The sequence below is a fragment of the Podarcis cretensis genome, assembly GCF_951804945.1.
Source record: "Podarcis cretensis genome assembly, chromosome: 6".
Taxonomy (NCBI): domain Eukaryota; kingdom Metazoa; phylum Chordata; class Lepidosauria; order Squamata; family Lacertidae; genus Podarcis; species Podarcis cretensis.
In genome coordinates, this window is record NC_137175.1 from 64,584,591 (window position 1) to 64,602,261 (window position 17,671).

Below are 17,671 nucleotides of genomic sequence, written 5' to 3' on the forward strand. Positions count from 1 at the left end.
TCTAGATCTTGTCATCCAAAAGGGTGGTTGTGGTTACTTGAGATTGTGTGAAAACCCTGCCCTTGATTAGATTATCCACCCTTTTCCTGTCTGCACATGCCCCAGGCGAATGAAGAAGGAAGTGGTGATTGCGCTCAAGGCATTCATCCACCCACAGCCTCATTGGGCAGCTGGGGATTCACCACCCGTTGCTGAAACCACCTACATCTCTTTCCAAATGGACACACTTCAGGTTAATGCAGAATCAATTTGTAATGAGCTTTAGTGAATGAAACTAGTTTCTCAAGAAGCGCTTTTCAGGTGTGTGTGTGTGTGTGTGTGTGTGTGTGTGTGTGCAATAGATCTAGATTGTGTGTAGTCTGCATATATAAAAAATATAGTCTCCATGGATTCTAGAATATAATATGTGTACACAGCCTTCTACCGAGTCAGTTCACTGGCCCATCTAGTTCAGCGTTGTCAACACTGACTAGCAACGGAGCACCAGGTCAGTGTCTCAGAATGTCAAGGATTGAACATGAGAACTTCTGCATGCAAACCAGTTATTTTCCTACTTCTCTGCAACCTTTTTTTTTTTTTGTAGAGAAGAGTTGGGAACACTAAGATCAATGGACTCTGCTATTCACAGATCTCATCTCAAAACCAGTTATAAATAATATCTAGGCAATGTGACTTAGGTGTACTTTGAGTAGACTAACTGAAGCCAATGAGACTTCAGTTAGTCATGACTAACTTGCATTCTGTTGAATTCAGTTGGTTAGCTCTAAGCATCACAAAGTCAGCAACTAACCTAATGTTTCAAACAATTGCAATATATATGAATGGTTCACAGGATAGGTTCCATGTCTTCTGCTTCCTTTCTAAACATTTTGACATGGCACTTGCTGCTTCCAAACTAGATTAACCTTAGTTGGTCAATGGTTTAACTTCTCAATGAATTGATATCAATAAGACTAGTTCAGTGTACTGTGTGAATGAAATGTCCTCTAAAGAACACTTTGAAAGCACCAGGCATATATAATTCAAAGAAGTAACAGTCCAATAATATTATGCTCAATTTTCTATAGCAGGTAATGTTGACAGAATTTAAGACTCTGTATTTCATATTCACAGCTGCAGGGGGAGCAGAATGGGGTTGAGGGTGAGGTTTAAAGACTGTCTCAAGGCAAATATTTTTAAATGTAGTATAAACACTGACAACTGGGAAACACTGGCCTGCGAGCGCTCCAGTTGGAGAACAGCCTTTACCAAAGGTGTCATAGGTTTTGAAGACACTCAAACTCAGGACGCAAGGGAGAAACATGCTAAGAGGAAGCTACGTATGGCAAATCCACACCGTGATCAACTCCCACCCGGAAACCAATGTCCCCACTGTGGAAGGAGGTGTGGATCCAGAATTGGCCTCCACAGTCACTTACGGACTCATTGTTAAAACCGTGTTTATGGAAGACAATCTTACTTGGCTACGAGTGATCACCAAAGAAGAAGAGAAGAAGAAGATCTGGGCAGTCATGTGAAAGCTAACTATCCATGGTTGCCCGATTTACACAGTCACTGAGATTAGCTGGTTGGACATCCCAGGGTAATTGTAATAAGTGGTCTTGGACCATTTGATGTTCTCCCATTGCTGAAGTTGAGCCAAACTAGTTATTATCCTGATGTCTGGTTTCTGCTAAAAACAGTGGATGTGTTGTTAACCATTTAATCCCTAACATTCAGTAGAATTTTATATTGTGTCATGTGGAGCTGAATCCACCCCACATAACTGGCTGCTAGTGGGGCTCAGGAGACAGGGGATATACAAAACATAGTGATGTCTAGAGTTCTGCTAGATAGTAAGGGGACTGAAGATCTAGGTGAATATAGGGCAATATCTCGTTTGGGTGTGGACGTTATTCTAGAGACTGCCCTGTGTTAAAGCTATTTTGAACATTCTAAAGGAACAGTACAGTATTATAACAATAGGAAAGGAATAATTGCGGAAAGCATATTTTATGTGAAAGTGACTAGTCTAGCTAAATGGTTACTAACAAATCTTTTCAAGTAAATGAAACTGCAAAGCAACACCAACTAGAAGACCCAAGTCTAACAATAGAAGAAGAGGAAAAGAAACTGGTGATCCCTGCAGTCTCAGATTCTCAGTCAGTTTTTGCTCATTTTGCTATCTTGAGGTTAATAGCAGTGATGGTTTGGAAACTGACATTAAAACTGTATCCTTTGTAGATAGTAAGTTCTACTTTGTACAGAGAAATAGATTGCTTGTGCTGCTGATTCCCCACCCCCCAAGGTTCACTATTTGTTTTAATATATTGAAAAGAGCAGGTTGGATACATCTTACAAACATCTGTTTCTTTATAAAGGTAAGTAGTAATTTGGAGTTTGTTTTTTGTTCTCTCTTTCTCTTGCTTTTTCTTTCAACATGTATCTCCTTTTGAAGCTACGTGGTAAATCAGAGTTTACTATTACTATTTATTAAATTTGTATACCACCCTTCATCCAAAGATCACAGGGAGGTTCACAACATAAAAATACAAAAGAAGAACACAAAATACACAGTGAAAACAAGAACAAACCAAAACCCCAGCTCCCACAAACACAATCAAAAGGACATAAAACATTAATCAGCCCAACACCTGGTTTTTCTGGAAAATGCTTTCAAAGTATATGATGAAATTTTACAAAACTTTTGTAAAACACTTTTTTTCTAAAACTACCGTACATACAAGAGGCCCTGCTACAGTATCCCTGAATCAGTTGGCCATCCTTAAACCTTGGTTTAAAATCCTGCAATGAAGGAAAACCTACCACCTTCTGCAACAGTCTTGCCCACTGTTGAGCAGCTTGTATCAACAAGGAGTTCTCCTTGTTGGCCAAAATCCCTTTTTGGCCAAAATCCCCTTTCTTGTCATTTGATCCTGTTGGTTCAGGTCCTACCCTCTGGAGCAGAAAAAAAAGCAAATCGGCTCCAATTTTTCTAGCCTTTGAAGACAACTGTCATTTCATATCTCACTCTTATCTTCTCCATGCTAAACATACCCAACTCCTTCAGTTTTTCCATGGTCCCTAACCATCTCTTCCACCCACTGTCTATTCTTCTTATTTTCTTTGTCACTATGTTGTACTCACATTCTAAAATCCCTTTGTTCAAACAACTATAGTAATTACAAATGGAATAAAAGTGGACTTCTTCCAATCCCACTTAGTAAAAGATGAGGGCTAATTCAGACTTGCATTTGACCTGTGCCTAGAAAGCACAAGACAAGTGGGAAACAATTCAGACAAGGGCTTTCTAAGCACACCTGGTTTTGCCCTTGCCCTGCTGCTTTCCCTAGGAAAACCAACTCTAGCGATAAATCAGAACAAATGTCAATCCTAAGAAAATTCAATTGATGTTTGCTCCAATTCAGCAAGAAAGATTGGGTTTCCCCAGGGAAAAGTAGTGGGGCAAGGGCAAGTCTGGAAGAGCTGAGAGTTGTCTTTCTGAACTTGATTAATCTACTATAAAAAAATCAATTGGAACAAGAGTTGAGAAAATACCCAGTGACATATGTTTTGAAAAGGATGGAGAGGGTAAATTGCCATTAGACACACAAACATACACAAAATGGGTCTATAGGTTCTGAAAGATTCACATTTTGTTCAAACAATTATGAGAATGTGACCTGAAATGCAGAATGTGGATTATGAGTTGTGTTAGTTCCCAAACAAAACTTGGGAACATGTATTGTTTTTGGTTGTTTTTAATCAATGAAACAGGAAAGAATCATGATCTTGCTAATGTAGGGTTCAAGCCCCCCATTAGGCAAAAGATTCCTGCATTGCACCTTTCGAACTCTGCAGTTCTATCATTCTTTGATCCCATCCCAAATGGAAGATAGAGGCACCATGAAGGAACTTCCTGAATAGCAGGAATTGTTATTCACATCACAGATATGCAGTGCCAATGAGAAGAAACTAGTGCAATGCTAAACTGCAGCACTGACCTGCTCCCCCCCCTTTTTAATGAATTATTTAAAACCTCACTATCAAGTTGGTTTATAACCTGCTCCTTTCCTTCCCTTTCCTAAAAAGGAATTACTCAACACCTCATGATTAAAGTTGGTTTACGAAATATACTAGAACAGCGACCGCTCAAGAGGTGGGAGGGGGAGGGAAAGTAACATGACAGGGTAAAAGAAGCCACAGTTTTAATTTTTATCCCCATTCACCGTTTTGTAGCCTGAAGCCAATCAAGTCTGACAGAGAAACCTTAATGGGGGAAATAGCCACCTGGGGCTGAGTGAGACTCAAGGCACCTTTCGTGCAATCCTTGAAATGTGGCTGTACATGGCACCTTACTGACAAGAAACAGAATTGTCAGGTGGTGAGTGAGGAAGCTAGTATGGGCGGAGAGAGGGAGACTGATGTCTAAGCAGGCAGGAACTTTGACTGCTTCTTTCACACAGACACACAGACACACACACACAGCCAGGCTTGCTCTAAGCAGCTTCTGTGCGGCCAGCCCATGAGGTGCCGATGGGAAGAGGAACTTACATCTGCAGTGAACTGGGGTGAGTTGCTGCATAAATGCAGATAATAGATATATACAGTGCTTTTTTCTGGGGGGACAACGCAGGGGTACACATACTCCTAAACATTTTGTTAATCTTTGTACTTTTGTCCATCTACTGCATTTATTTTTCCTGATTTGAACTATAAAATGATGATTTTCTTGAGTCAAAATGAGAGTACCCCTAAACATTTTTTTAAAGAAAAGATAGCACTGGATATATAACTGAAAAGGAAGGGGAAGAAGGAGCTCGTATTTGCTTGGCACCTGAGGAGAAATCAGGGACATAAGCCTCCTTACTGGGCAAAAGTATAGTGGCTTGCTCCCCCTCATCTTTTTAAAGCAGAAAGAAGCCAAATTGTTTCTTCTGATTCCATAGTAAGATCTATGGTTTTAAAATAGAGAGTCCTGTTTGGTTCACAGAGCTTACTCTTAGGTCATTGGGTATGGGTTTAGAGCCCTTCTTGAACATAGTGCAGGTAAGGTCCCAGCTGGGCATGGGCAGTGCCCACAGAAATGTTACATCTCCTGGTGTATCAAAACTTTTGCTAAAGAGAAAAGTTGAGGAGTGGAGAAGGAGTCAGAGGCATGTACATGAGCGGTGAAGATGAGGTAAGCAGCCATATACCAGTGGAGGAAATGCCTTGCCAAAAAGTCAAACAGGTGAACAAGGCATGGAAACGCTCCACTTCATGCCTTGTGTGGAAGCAGCTCTCTTAAAGGAGAACTTGTAGGAGGGAATAGAGGCCCTTTGCAAAAGCTTCCCAAACGCTTTTTAATTTAATTTAATTTTTTAATTAAGCTAGTCTTGAGCCAGTACAATAAACCAATCACACCAAATGGATAAGCCAAGTTAAATCTTGTTGCAGTGGATTCATGTTTCAAAAATCTCTAAATGGTGTGTGTGTGTGTGTGTGTGTGTGTGTGTGTGTATTCCCCCCAAAAAATAAAGAAATAGATGAAATGCAGAGCCTACAAATAATGCATTGTTTTTAAAATAAAAAGTTTTGTAAACTATCAGGACATTGATGTGATAGATTTGCTGGTGTTTGCCATTTCACAAATGATTTGGGGGGAGATGGGGGTGCTGAGCCCACTAATTTTGTCTTAAATAAATCTAAGTGGTGCAGGCATGGGGCAGAGAGGAGCTCATTATTATAGCATGATCTCTATCCAAAAAGCGTCCACCTAGTCTTCATACAGCTGGGTAACAACTGCAAAATTAATAATAAATCAGTGGAAAAGTCCCTGACAATGATAGTGAAGCTGTTCTAGGCAGGTGCTTCATGGCAAAGGACACAGTTGAAAGAGAAAGGGGCCAAGGAGAGATGAGTTTGCTGTGCAAAGCATGGCTGCAGGAAGAAGCAGGGGATGAGAGATGATCAGCAGAACAAAGTGATGGAGGGATTTCAAAGTGAAGACTAGAACATTAAAGCTGCTATACAAATCCGGGTATCACTTGCGTGTGTTTGTGTGTAAGACGTAGTCAAAGATTGGGGAATGTGGAAAATTACCAAGCAGATTCCGTTTTAAGAAATGTGTAGTACTGAAAAGGAATGCCTCAAATTCACTGATCCCTTTACGAAGGATTTAAGCATTTGAAAACCCCACAGCTGAATGCACATCTTCTTTGTTCCCAACTCTTCCCCTCTTTATCACAATTTTAAAAATCATTTGTTTTCTCACTTCCTTGTTTAATTCTCCTATTGATGAAATTAGTATAACTGGCACTTGCAAACAATTGTTGTTGCTCCCACAATTTTTCCTTCCATAATAATGCCATTTGTGAAAAGTACTTTTTCTTTATTTTTAGGTTTCTATATTGTTTAGTGGGTGTGAAGAGAGGGAAAGATGTTACAGTCTATGTGTAGATATATTTGAAGATCGAAGGAGCTTCATAAAGCTGCTGCCTTATATTGCCCCACAACTGGTTTCTCACTTTCCCATCCTCACTCCCCTCTAATTTTTACATGAGGAAAGGACCCTGGCCCAGTGGGACAACATCTGCCTTGCATGCAGAAAGTCCAAGGTTCAAGGTTCTGGGGTCTCCAAGTAGGGCTTGGAAAAGTGCTTTCCTGAAACCCTGGACAGCAGCTTCCGGTTGATGTAGGCCAGGCATAGGCAAACTCAACCTTCCAGATGTTTTGGGACTTCAACTTCCACCATCCCTAGCTAACAGGACCATTGGTCAGGGATGATGGGAACTGCAGTCTCGAAACATCTGGAGGGCCGAGTTTGCCTATGCCTGATGTAGGCAGTACTGAACTACCAGTAAATGGAGCCATGGTCTGACACGCTTTAAGGTAGCTTCCTATGTTCTCATGGCATTGGTGGACTTGGAGACAGTATGGTACCCAGTAGGCTTCTGGGTATATGGTTTCAGGCAAAGAGAACATATTATTCTAAAGACAGAATTCCATGAATTGGTCCCCACTGGAAGAAAATTCCAAAGAGGGTGCATTTGATATTTTGCGACTTAAACATGTGAAGTATTTCCCCCGCTTCCCTCAACAAACTGCCGACATTAAAAACAATTATTGTAAAAAGGAATCACACTTCTTTCTTGTAAATGGCCTAGACTGCTCACTCATCCATTTCTGAGCGCCTGACAGAAAAAGAAACCAAAAAGAAAAGCAATTCATCTGGTTTGCTTTGTTACCTGACGTATCAACCTGAACAAGCCAGATAGCCATACACCATCTCCCAAAGAGACTGTGGGAACAAGATTCAGTGAAGAAATTTATATTCCTTCCTGATGGTGAAAGAAAAGGTTCAAAAAGAAGGTCCAAATTTCCTAAAAACAACAATTTTCTACAGTGACTGTGGAGCTGGAAGCAGTCTGTAGTAATCCCACTAAGATGATCATTTTATGCTGTTGTAGACAGCAATGTGTAATAGTGGCAGGACCAGTGATATTTGGTGTGGAGACACAAAGGAGAACACAAGACCATCCTTATCTTCATTTGGGAAATGCTGGAGGATGTGGAAATATAAAATATAGTACATTATTGAAGTACTGCTATTACAGAATACTTTTGTTGGCAAAATATCCTCCATTTCCGTGCTATTTTTCTAGAAAAACAGTTGCTGGAACTCACCACAAACGCCTCCCCTGTTCTCTTAGAATGACAGTGGCACCCACTTGAGAGATGCCGGAACTGAGTTCTGGTGAGTTCCTGCTGGGGAAAAAAGCCCTGCCCTATTTGGTTGCTCCTGCCTCCCTTCCCCCCAAAACAGCTGTACTCAGTGACGGTATTGTCACCCACATGAGATGGCTTAGAAATTCAAAGGTGACATAATTAAACCATTTTTGTTCTTGGCACACAAGCTATTTTCCTTTCTCTCTAGCTGGGTCTTGTAATTCTGAAACGTTAACAGAAATCTGTTAAACCTGTTTGAGCAGATGTGGGGAGGGAGGGACTGTCATTGTACACACACAGACACACAAAGTGTGTGGTGTTGACTCTCTTGTCACACCAATTCAAAATCTCTGGTGAAACTATCATGTGCCCAGAATGCCAGCATAACTTGAACACAACCAGTGGTGTATGGTTACATAAAAAAGAACACACTGCAGTGTAGCCAGAAATGTCATTTAAAGCTTTTTCCAGTCACATAAGGGATGTTTCTGACTTACAGATTAGCACTGTGTGAGAAAAGGGGAGAATCCAGAAAAGTAGGTTGTTGTTTTCCCCCCTACATTTGCACAAGTTCCAGAGTAAGGCTTCTGAGAAGCCAATTCTTAATATATTCTTTTCTAAATGGTCACTTTATACTTATATTTTCCTTTCCCACAATTTTTATATTGTAAAACAAAATAGTATGGGGAACCACTGGTTCTCCAGATGTTGCCAAACTACCACTATCATCTCTAGTCACTGGCCATACTAGCTGGGGTTGATGCGAACTGTAGCCCAACAACTTCTGGAGGGCCAAATGTTCCCACCCCTATGTTAAATAGCTCATTGTCTGAAAACATTAATGGTACACATTTAGCTTTAGATCCATGTGGGTTGACTGAATTTTCCTTCTTGTTGATTCAGGTCAATTATACATTCACACTTTCACTGTCAAAAAGAGATCTGTGCAAATGATGATTATAATAAATAAGAAAATCCAATTTGTTACCGTTATTATCATTATTATTAATTTTTTGAACTGCCTTTTAAATGTGACTCATTTACAAATGTACCATAAAAACAGCTTTGAATCATTAAAAAAAAGTACCAGAAATAATAACTAAAGATAGATTTAGAAACAAAATGAACACCTAAAGGCAGAGACATTTTCATCCAGCTATAAAGGCTTTTTGAAACAAAAATGTATTCATTTTTTCCAGAAGATATAGATAATGAACACCTGTTCTAGTTCAACATTACTAGTTAAGTTGTTACATTCTTATTGCCAATTATATTACCTATGGCACAAAGCATATGAAAGCAGAAGTAATTTTTGCAGACAAAAACAACTTTTGAGGAACTTTTCCATTTGTGCAGATTTCTGCTGATGATACTCCCCAATTAAGTATACATATGATTCCAATTGGATTCATTTGTACTTGCAATTTCTCTGAAAGATTCAAAGATCAATTCATGTATATTGTACCTTTTCTCGTAATGTGCAATCTAAGTTATTTCAGCACAGCAAACAAAATAGAATGGGACTGCTGCTCTTTAACAACCCTTCACAGTCCTAACCTGTCTCCACTATTCTTGCTCTTCCACCTCATAAGCCTGCAGAGGCCAACAAAACCCTAATTTTGCCCCTTGGCAGGTAAGGGATGGCAACCATTTCAATGGTTCCACCATACTTGAATATAGACCACAAGTGAGCAAACTACAGCAACTGCATCCAATGCAGCACTGATACTTCCTTGGTGTATGGCTTAGGGGAAAGGTTTCCCACCCAACTAACTGACAGGATCCAGTTGTGTGTGTATCACACTAAAGTCAAAAAGTAATTTATTTGCTTTTCAGAACAGTGGCTGTAGCTGATCTGCTGTACAAAATGAATCAGTAAATATCATTAGACAGTAACCCCATTAAACCCAGTAGGGTTTATCACATAGGATTAGGGGGTTATCTGTGGTAACCATGGTGAAAATGGAAGCAAGACAGTCTATATCTGAAATATACTCAGAGTCCTGTAGTGATTTCATGCTCTTTATTGTAGCTTGTAAAACAGTGATTGAATTGCCCCCCAAACCTCAGGCTTTTATATACATTATTTACACAATGAGTCCCGTCTGATTGGCTGATTCTGCTTCCCTCCTGGACCCTGATTGGTCTTTTCCTGCAGGCCAATCAGTTGTTGCATTTTAGGATTCTACCAGCCTAACAGGCTGATTAACTTCTTCCTGGAGCCTGATTGGTCTTCTCCTGCAAGCCAATCAGTTGTTGCATTTTAGGATCCTACTTGCCTATTGTTCTAGGATCCAAGGTTAGTACATAACAATATCCTGGATTAGTTAATCCAAAACATCTTCATCTCTGGGTCTGCCCGCCACCAGCAATGTGGTTCTTGATAGAAGGAAGGTTGCCCACCGCCCTGACGCAGGCACCCTCTTTTCAGAGAGGACCTGGCAACTCTAACGCTATGAGCAGCACATTTTGGAAAAAAATCAGCACTAGGATGTTTATCTGAATTGATGCAACCCAAAGGCTGCTATGACCTTTGGAATGATTCTGTTTCTCTGTTTTTGTTTAAGCACTTGTGCTTCCAGAAAAGACAGAGAAGCAGCAGCATTTGCTCATGAACCAGAAAAGAAACCCAAGAAATATTGCTAATGAAAGGCAAAATAAAAAATAAAAAAATTACAAAGAGCTGGGGAATCCCTAAAATTAGGCCCTGCTCCTAGAATGAGCTTCATGTTTTATTGTAACGGTCTGTTATTTCTTGTAAAATCCAGATGCTCAACGTTGCACTGAAAAGTCCCAGGAGCTTGGGATGTGGTGGTGGAGAAGCTCTGCCTTCCTGTTCTGAGAAGTAGAAAAGATCCCTCAACCCCATTACCTTTGATGCTAAGGGTTATTCCCCCCCACCACCACCACAGAGATTTATTTGTTTGTTTTAAAACAGGGCAAGCAAACCCCAGCAAAAACCCATGCATCAAGATGTTCTTCACAGCACATGTTCCCTTAAAGGTTTGGCTTTTAGTACACATGGGAATAGGTAAGTATTTATAATCCCAAACAAATGCAGTGGCTTCACTATTTGGGGTTGGGGGGAAGATCCTTGGCCCAAACACCCTCAGTAGGATTCCTAAACCTGGAAGTGTTCTGTGTGTGGCAGGTGCAAACCTGAGAATCTTCTCATGAAGATGCTCCTACCAAGTAAGACGATTGGCTCCCTTTGGCCCAGTACAGTCTACTCTGACCTATTGCAAGTCCCAAAGGCTTTAGGCAGAGGTCTCTCTCATCACCTGCTATCTAACGCGCTTTTAAGTTGGAGGTTTCAGAGGTTAAGCCTAGATCCTCATGAATGCAATTAACATGGCCTGCTATCGTCGTGATGCATAGTACCATCCCCAGTTAGGAGTGATGAGCATAACAACATAAGGAGTGCCTGCTAGATCAGGCCAGTGGCCCAGTTAGTCCACCATCTTGTTTTCCCAGTGGTCAACTAGACACCTATGGAAAGCCCGCAAGCGAGTCCTGAGCCTTCTCGCCTCCTGCAGTTTCCAGACACTGGTATTCAAATGCATACTGTCCCCAACTAACCTTTTATCAGGCTGCCACTAAATCCCAGTCGCAACACCCTTTGGGGACTACTGTCTTTGCCACAGTGAGTTTCCATCTGTTAAGAAACCTTGCTCATTTGGGGGGACTGCATGTTCTGGGGAAAACTCCTCCTTTTATTTGAACTGTTCTATCAGAAAGCATCACATTTTCCTTTCCTTTTCTCAATCTAGGAGTACATTTTGGGAGCTCAGTTGCTTGCAACAGTAAACAGTTGAGTAGCATTGCTCTCTCTCTCTCTCTCTCTCTCTCTCTCTAACAAATATTCTGTTTATGTATTAGACTAAAAACATTGTTAAGAACCACCCATCAGAGTTCCTAATTGTATAGCACTCTGCAGAGCCGATACATAGATTTACCTACTAGGAACTGCATATTGACTGTGGGGCCTATTGCTGCAGCAATTGTAATTGCAGATAAAAGGACAGGCTGAATTATCTCTAAAGAACCTGCATTGACATTGACACAGGAACTACTTAAGCCTTAAGGGATATGGTTATTTCATTTTCTGTAATTGTTTCCAGCCATTTTCAGTTGTGTGCGAGAGTGCAGGAATCTGCCCTATGGCCATATATACTTTACAGTTTATTGAGAAGTCCTGCTACAATAAGATGGCTCATTTGTTGCTTTTGATTGCAAGTAGGGGCTCATCCAAACTTCCGTATGTCCCACAGCTAGGGTTGCCATATTTTGAAGAAGAAAAAAAGAGGACACATTTGCCAGAAACTGGGGCAGGGGGGAGGGGATGCGGGAACAGGGCCACGCCATGGTGGGGTGCGCATGGGAATGACATTGGTGGGCACCAGAGAGTGACACAGGAAAATTCAGTGCAAAAGGAAACTCCGCGGACATTTTGGCAAATTCAAAAGATCTACCCAAACAGAAATTTAACTCTGAAAAGGAGGACTTGTCCTGGAAAAGGAGGGTGTATGGCAACCCTACACAACTTTCCCACAGGAAAACCCACTCTTTACTGCTGAATCGAAGCAAATGTCAATCAGGTTTTCCATGCATTGACATTTGCTCCGATTCAGTGCTAAAGAACAAGTTTTCCTGGGTGAAGGGGCAATGCAAACAGAAAACTGCTCAGACCCCCTACCTAGAAAGCACAGGGCAAGCTGAAAAATTAATGGACAAGCCCAAAATTAATTCATTAGGATCAAATCACTGGAAAATATAACTGTTCAAGCAAAAATGAGACCAACTGTATTATTTCTGTATATACACTGAAAGAATTCACTTGCTCCCTACGTTGTAATTATATAATATCAGGCCTGCCAGGCACATACCATATTTTTCTGTCTATAAGACACCCCCATGTATAAGGACCCCCCCTATTTTTGGGGACTCAATTTTAAGAAAAGGAGGGGAGATGGCCCAAGGTTGTTGAGCGTCTCCCCCCACCCCCTCACACAGCTGCGGGCAGGAAACACTCCCTAGAGATCGTTTCCCACACACAGCAGCATTGGAGGAAATTGCGCTCCCGCCAACCGGCTGGCTGGCGGGCACACTGCTTCTCACCCCCCCCCCATACCAATATCCGTGTACTGGACGACCCCCGTTTTTTGACATGATTTTTGAGTCAAAAAACCTTGTCTAATACACAGAAAAATACAGTAGTTGTAGAAGGGATCATTTCCCCTTAATCTCCTTTCTTCACAAGAAGCAAGGCTCAGTCCCCCTCCAAACCCCATGGAATCTGGCTGCCCTGAGTGACACAGGAATTCATTGCAAGGGAAACAGATACCTGTAGGTGGGGGTTTTATGATCGTCTGCCTGAATCTAAACAATGATGGAAGCAAGAGCAGCAGGCATGCTGGTAGCACAGGGTTTGGGGTGTGCGATTAGTTATGTAAAATGCTAGAAAAGAGGACCTGGAAAGCCAAGACATGTGTCTAGAAAGCACGGAACAAAGTTAAGTGTGGGCGATGGGGGTCCCCTGTGACGGGGATGAAATCGATCCCACCATTCTGCAGCTGATCAGTCATTTGAGAGAGGGAGTTTTCTTCCCAATCACAGCATGCTGGACTGGCAGGTTTCAACCTTAATTCTAAAGTTTAGCAGTATATGGTGACAAAAATGTCTTTTCATGGGGGGGGGGGGGGGTAACAGCCGTCAGCATCAGGATGGTTGCTCCAGACACCCTGATTTAGAACACATTTCTCTTACCATATAAAGGCAATATGTGAAGCAATTTTCCATTGCGGTATTCAAAGTTGATTAAGTTTCCAATAAATTATTGCAGCACATGTCATGTTTGTTTCCTGCATTATAGGGGAGGCATGAATGCTAGTGACACAGTTGTGTCAAATGGATCAACTGTGATTCTGTCCTGCTGGCTAAACAACAGTGGATCATCTAGCAATTTGCAGAACAAGCATACAATAACTATTTTACACAACCACTCAGCAATAAGCAGCAGCTCTGGCTTTTTGGTCAGTGCTCACATTTCACTGCACACATTTGGGAGGCAGACGTTCAAATGCCATCGGAGTTCTCGGCAGGAAAGGAAAGTGATCGTATGTGGAGTTTACGTCGATGTTGGAAGTAAGGAGGTGCTTTTGTCTGTAAGTGTTTTGCCGGTGTTCACAGACAATGTGTGTGTGTGCAAACAAAAAATATATAATATAACACTGCAGCAGGGATGGCAAAATCAAGAGACTCTGGTGCCTTTCACTCAATAACTTTCATTTATTGAGGAATGGAATGTTGTGTCATAGAAACATGAGGTATTATTCTTTCCATATACTTTTTTTTTAACTGAGTGGGGCTTTTCACAGAGACATCCCTGGACGCCCAGCAGCACAATCCGGCTAGAAGTCAAGCATTTATAAATCCCATTCTCAATCAAAGAGATTTAAGCCAGTGATTTACTTTCCCATTGAAATCAATGGGACATAGCTTGGGGTGGTCATTCCATATTTTCAGACCTGTGTAAAGGGGGAGGGGAATCTTATTTTTTTGAGCTATTTTATTCTTTAGTGATATTATATTGTGCACCAAACTCTTAGCATAAAAAGGGCATCAGACTCAGGGCATTCCTTGCCCCCCACTTTCTTTTTCTTTTTGCAATAGATTTACTGTTGCGCAGCATGACTTTCCTCAAGGCATTTTTGTTGTTGCAGGGAGAGTGTGTTTTACAAGCACTTTTGCACCAGGCAATATCTGATCATCGCTAGATTTCCATCCCATACACACCCCTCTATGCCTCTATACCAGTCATTCATTGATGGACTCTGAATTATGCTTTAGAACTTTGGGTCAGCAGCACAATCCTATTTTGCACTTAACACTTTCTCCTAATAACAATAATGAAATAAGCAAATATGAACTCTTTACAAACATGTAATCTACAGGCCTATTTAATTAAGTATAAATGGATAAATACAAGTCCTAGATGCCAAAGGAAGGATTCATATTAACAGACATTAAGCCACTTATGTTGTCTCCTTTTAAGTTCCTCCAGCCCAGCCCAAAAATATACTCTGCATTCAGCATGGAAAGGATGGAAGTACTATTTGCACTTGGGATAAAGGACACTATACCTACCTTGATACTAACTATACATTACAGTAAGTCTCACTTGTGTCTCAGTTTTTACTGTATTCCTGTTCACTTGCACCTGCCTGTTGTCTGAGTTCTTGCTACCTTGACCTCCTAAAGCCCCACCAGCAGCAGCATATTGCACTTGTGCTGGAAACATGTCTCCTTGTGAAACCATCTGGGTTAGTCCTTCACAAATAGACTTGCATGTATTGTTTTGTACTGTTTCCTTCTAGGATTTTCTTGCTACTTTCTGAACTACTTTGTGGGTTGCTAATTGTGTCATCTGCTATGGCCCCAACTCCTGGACCTAAGCAGCTCTGGGTTCAGATCATGTAATCTGCTTAACAGAAGTGCCAATTGACTGTATATAATATGGTGCTGAGCAGTATTCCATTAACTGTCGCACAATGTTTTATGGGTGTGAAATTATTCTAATCTCAGCAACAAAGCAACATTCTTTGAGGGTAGAAAAGGGATGACGTTTTCATCCAGGTTTATCTTTCTATTGCAGGCTAACAAATGGAACCACCAATGAATCAACAGTATGGAAAGATGAAAGGAATAAAAATAGCTCATATGGCTCAGTAGAGCTCAGAATGAAGTTGGATTTTCAGTCCACCTATACAGTTGTCATCAATGCCACCAATGGACTGGGAAAGGTTTCTTCCCAACCAATTCAATTCAGATTAATTGACATAGGTAAATGTCAGGAATTTTCCTCAATTTAAATCATATTATTTGGCTGGCACTCCAAAGGCTTTCTAGAGAGTATTTGTTTGGGTGCAATTTCCTTTTACCCACCAAGAAGCCAATGAAACAAAAGAAGCCTGTGCCACAATTCACTTGGTCAGTGGCAGAGGTGCCAACTTGAATAAAATATTGGGGGCAGGGCAGATAAGCCCCACCCACATAATCAATTACAAGACATAGCACACACACACTATTTGAATGACAATGCCCATCAACTTTGGGGTGGCCTGGCCCCCTCAAATATTTTAGGGAGGGCACGAAAGGACCTTGCCCCCTAGGCTCCTATGGTCAGTGGTGATTGTTTGCTTTCTTGTCTAAACAGCAGGCTCCCACTCTATCACAGTATATCAGAAATAGGGGGGTTGTGTGCAGCTTCTGTGGTATAGGACACAATTGTTCAGAAATGAAAGTAAATGCTGTATACAGAGAATGACGTGTTAAACTTGGGCTACGGTTGAGTAGTTAACTTGTGAGAACGGCAGTACTATTAATCAGCACTGACTCACACACGAAACACTGAATCGCCTTTTTGTTTTTTTAAAAAAGCCTTGATTGCAGAGTTCCCATATGAGTGAGTCATGTGAAGAGGGAGAACTTCACGTAGTGACCATATTGCTTAGCATGTTTTTGAAAAAGCACATGGTGGCAAAGTCCTTTGCAGTGGAACCTGCCTGCTTCCATTAAAATCTGATGCCCATAAAGAGAAAAAGAGGTGCTGTTTATCTTTTAGATTTGTTAGCCACCTGTACTCCTAATTGTCCCAAGTAGAGAGATAGTTAGAATAATAGGTTATCTAGAACAGTGATATATAGCAGTGGAAATAAAGAACAGTTGAAGGTAAAAATGCAGAGGGGCTAATGCATGCCAGCACATATCGGCATTTTACCAGTCAGTCATTTGTATTTGACTGGGGCATCTGTTCTTTATTTTTGTGAGGGTGTGGGGGAAAGGAGCTGGACTCTGTCCTCTTCTTTAAATGAACATGGTCAAGGCTCCCCATGTAATACAACTGACCAGGCTGCTCCTAGTGCAGCAACAGGAATGGACTCATAAAATAGCTTACGTTGCTGGACGCAATATGTTTTCACGAGCAGTTCCCAGTCCAGTAGAGGGGTCCGCAGCTCATTCCTCAAAAAATAAGGATCACTAGTATAAGCTTTCTGTGTATGGCCACTGGCAATTTCAAGAGTACTAACTTCTGTGTTTTCATTTATTTCATTTCCTTCAAATGTATTTTTGGTCACCATAAATCAGTGAAGCCGCACGCACCCGTGAACCTCTCAGTGGCATTTGATGGTTTTGATGCAAGAAATTGCAGCATTTCGTGGCAAGATCAACAAGAGGCACAACACTTTAGATTAAGATACCAACCAATGAACAGCAACTCTTGGACCACGGTAATGTTTTCTAAATGTATTCTTGTATTACTAAATGGCAAAACAGCTTGGTTGTTTACAAATTTACAGTAATGTAAATTCCTCTTTCCATACACAACCTAAGCAACCCATACTGAAGGGATTAAGAGCATGTTATACAGAATTAAGTTTTTGATATTTATCTCAGAACTACTAGACTTGGAATATCTCCCAGGACAACCTGCTCATAGATGATCCTGTGTATACATACTTGTTTGAACACTACAAGGATGAAAAAGAAGCAGCATAGAAAAATATGGTTGGTGTGTACACAACACACACACTTCAAATTCTGCAGTCATCCTAGTTTCAGATCATAGAATAGAATCATAGAATCATAGAGTTGGAAGAGACCACAAGGGCCATTGAGTCCAACCCCCTGCCAAGCAGGAAACACCTGATCAGGAACAGGCAACTTTGCATAGACTCACAACCCAGTTACCAACTTAGCTCATACTTCTAAATGGATTTCTACTGATAGAAGCAAGGAACCTAGAAGTTCCTGGGCGCTAGGCTCCTCTATACATTTCTTTGCCATTTTATAGGCCTACAGATAATATGTAAATCTTGCACTCATAGAGTTCATCATAGTAAAAGCAGTACTGCATTTAGAGAAGGGCTTTGGGCTGATGTCCAGGGCCCCTGTCAGCAGAAGGAAGAGGAGGGCCCCTAAA

At 41.1% G+C, this 17,671-nt stretch overlaps 1 protein-coding gene across 2 annotated transcripts in view; it reads left to right on the forward strand.

Annotated features, from left to right (window-relative positions):
• The first annotated feature begins 4,460 nt into the window (after positions 1–4,460).
• IL12RB2 (interleukin 12 receptor subunit beta 2) overlaps positions 4,461–17,671 on the forward strand; it is a 31,976-nt gene continuing 18,765 nt past the window's right edge. Inside the window, exons 1-6 of one of the 2 annotated variants that reach the window (XM_079982017.1) lie at positions 4,461–4,550; positions 10,628–11,499; positions 13,562–13,833; positions 14,744–14,858; positions 15,344–15,531; positions 16,837–16,979. In XM_079982017.1, coding sequence (XP_079838143.1) covers positions 13,569–13,833; positions 14,744–14,858; positions 15,344–15,531; positions 16,837–16,979 — 711 coding nt within the window. In that variant the 5' untranslated portion in view covers positions 4,461–4,550; positions 10,628–11,499; positions 13,562–13,568. Of the gene's footprint in view, positions 4,551–10,627; positions 11,500–12,849; positions 13,834–14,743; positions 14,859–15,343; positions 15,532–16,836; positions 16,980–17,671 lie in introns of those variants that run through there. The other variant, XM_079982018.1, reaches the window with a different exon arrangement.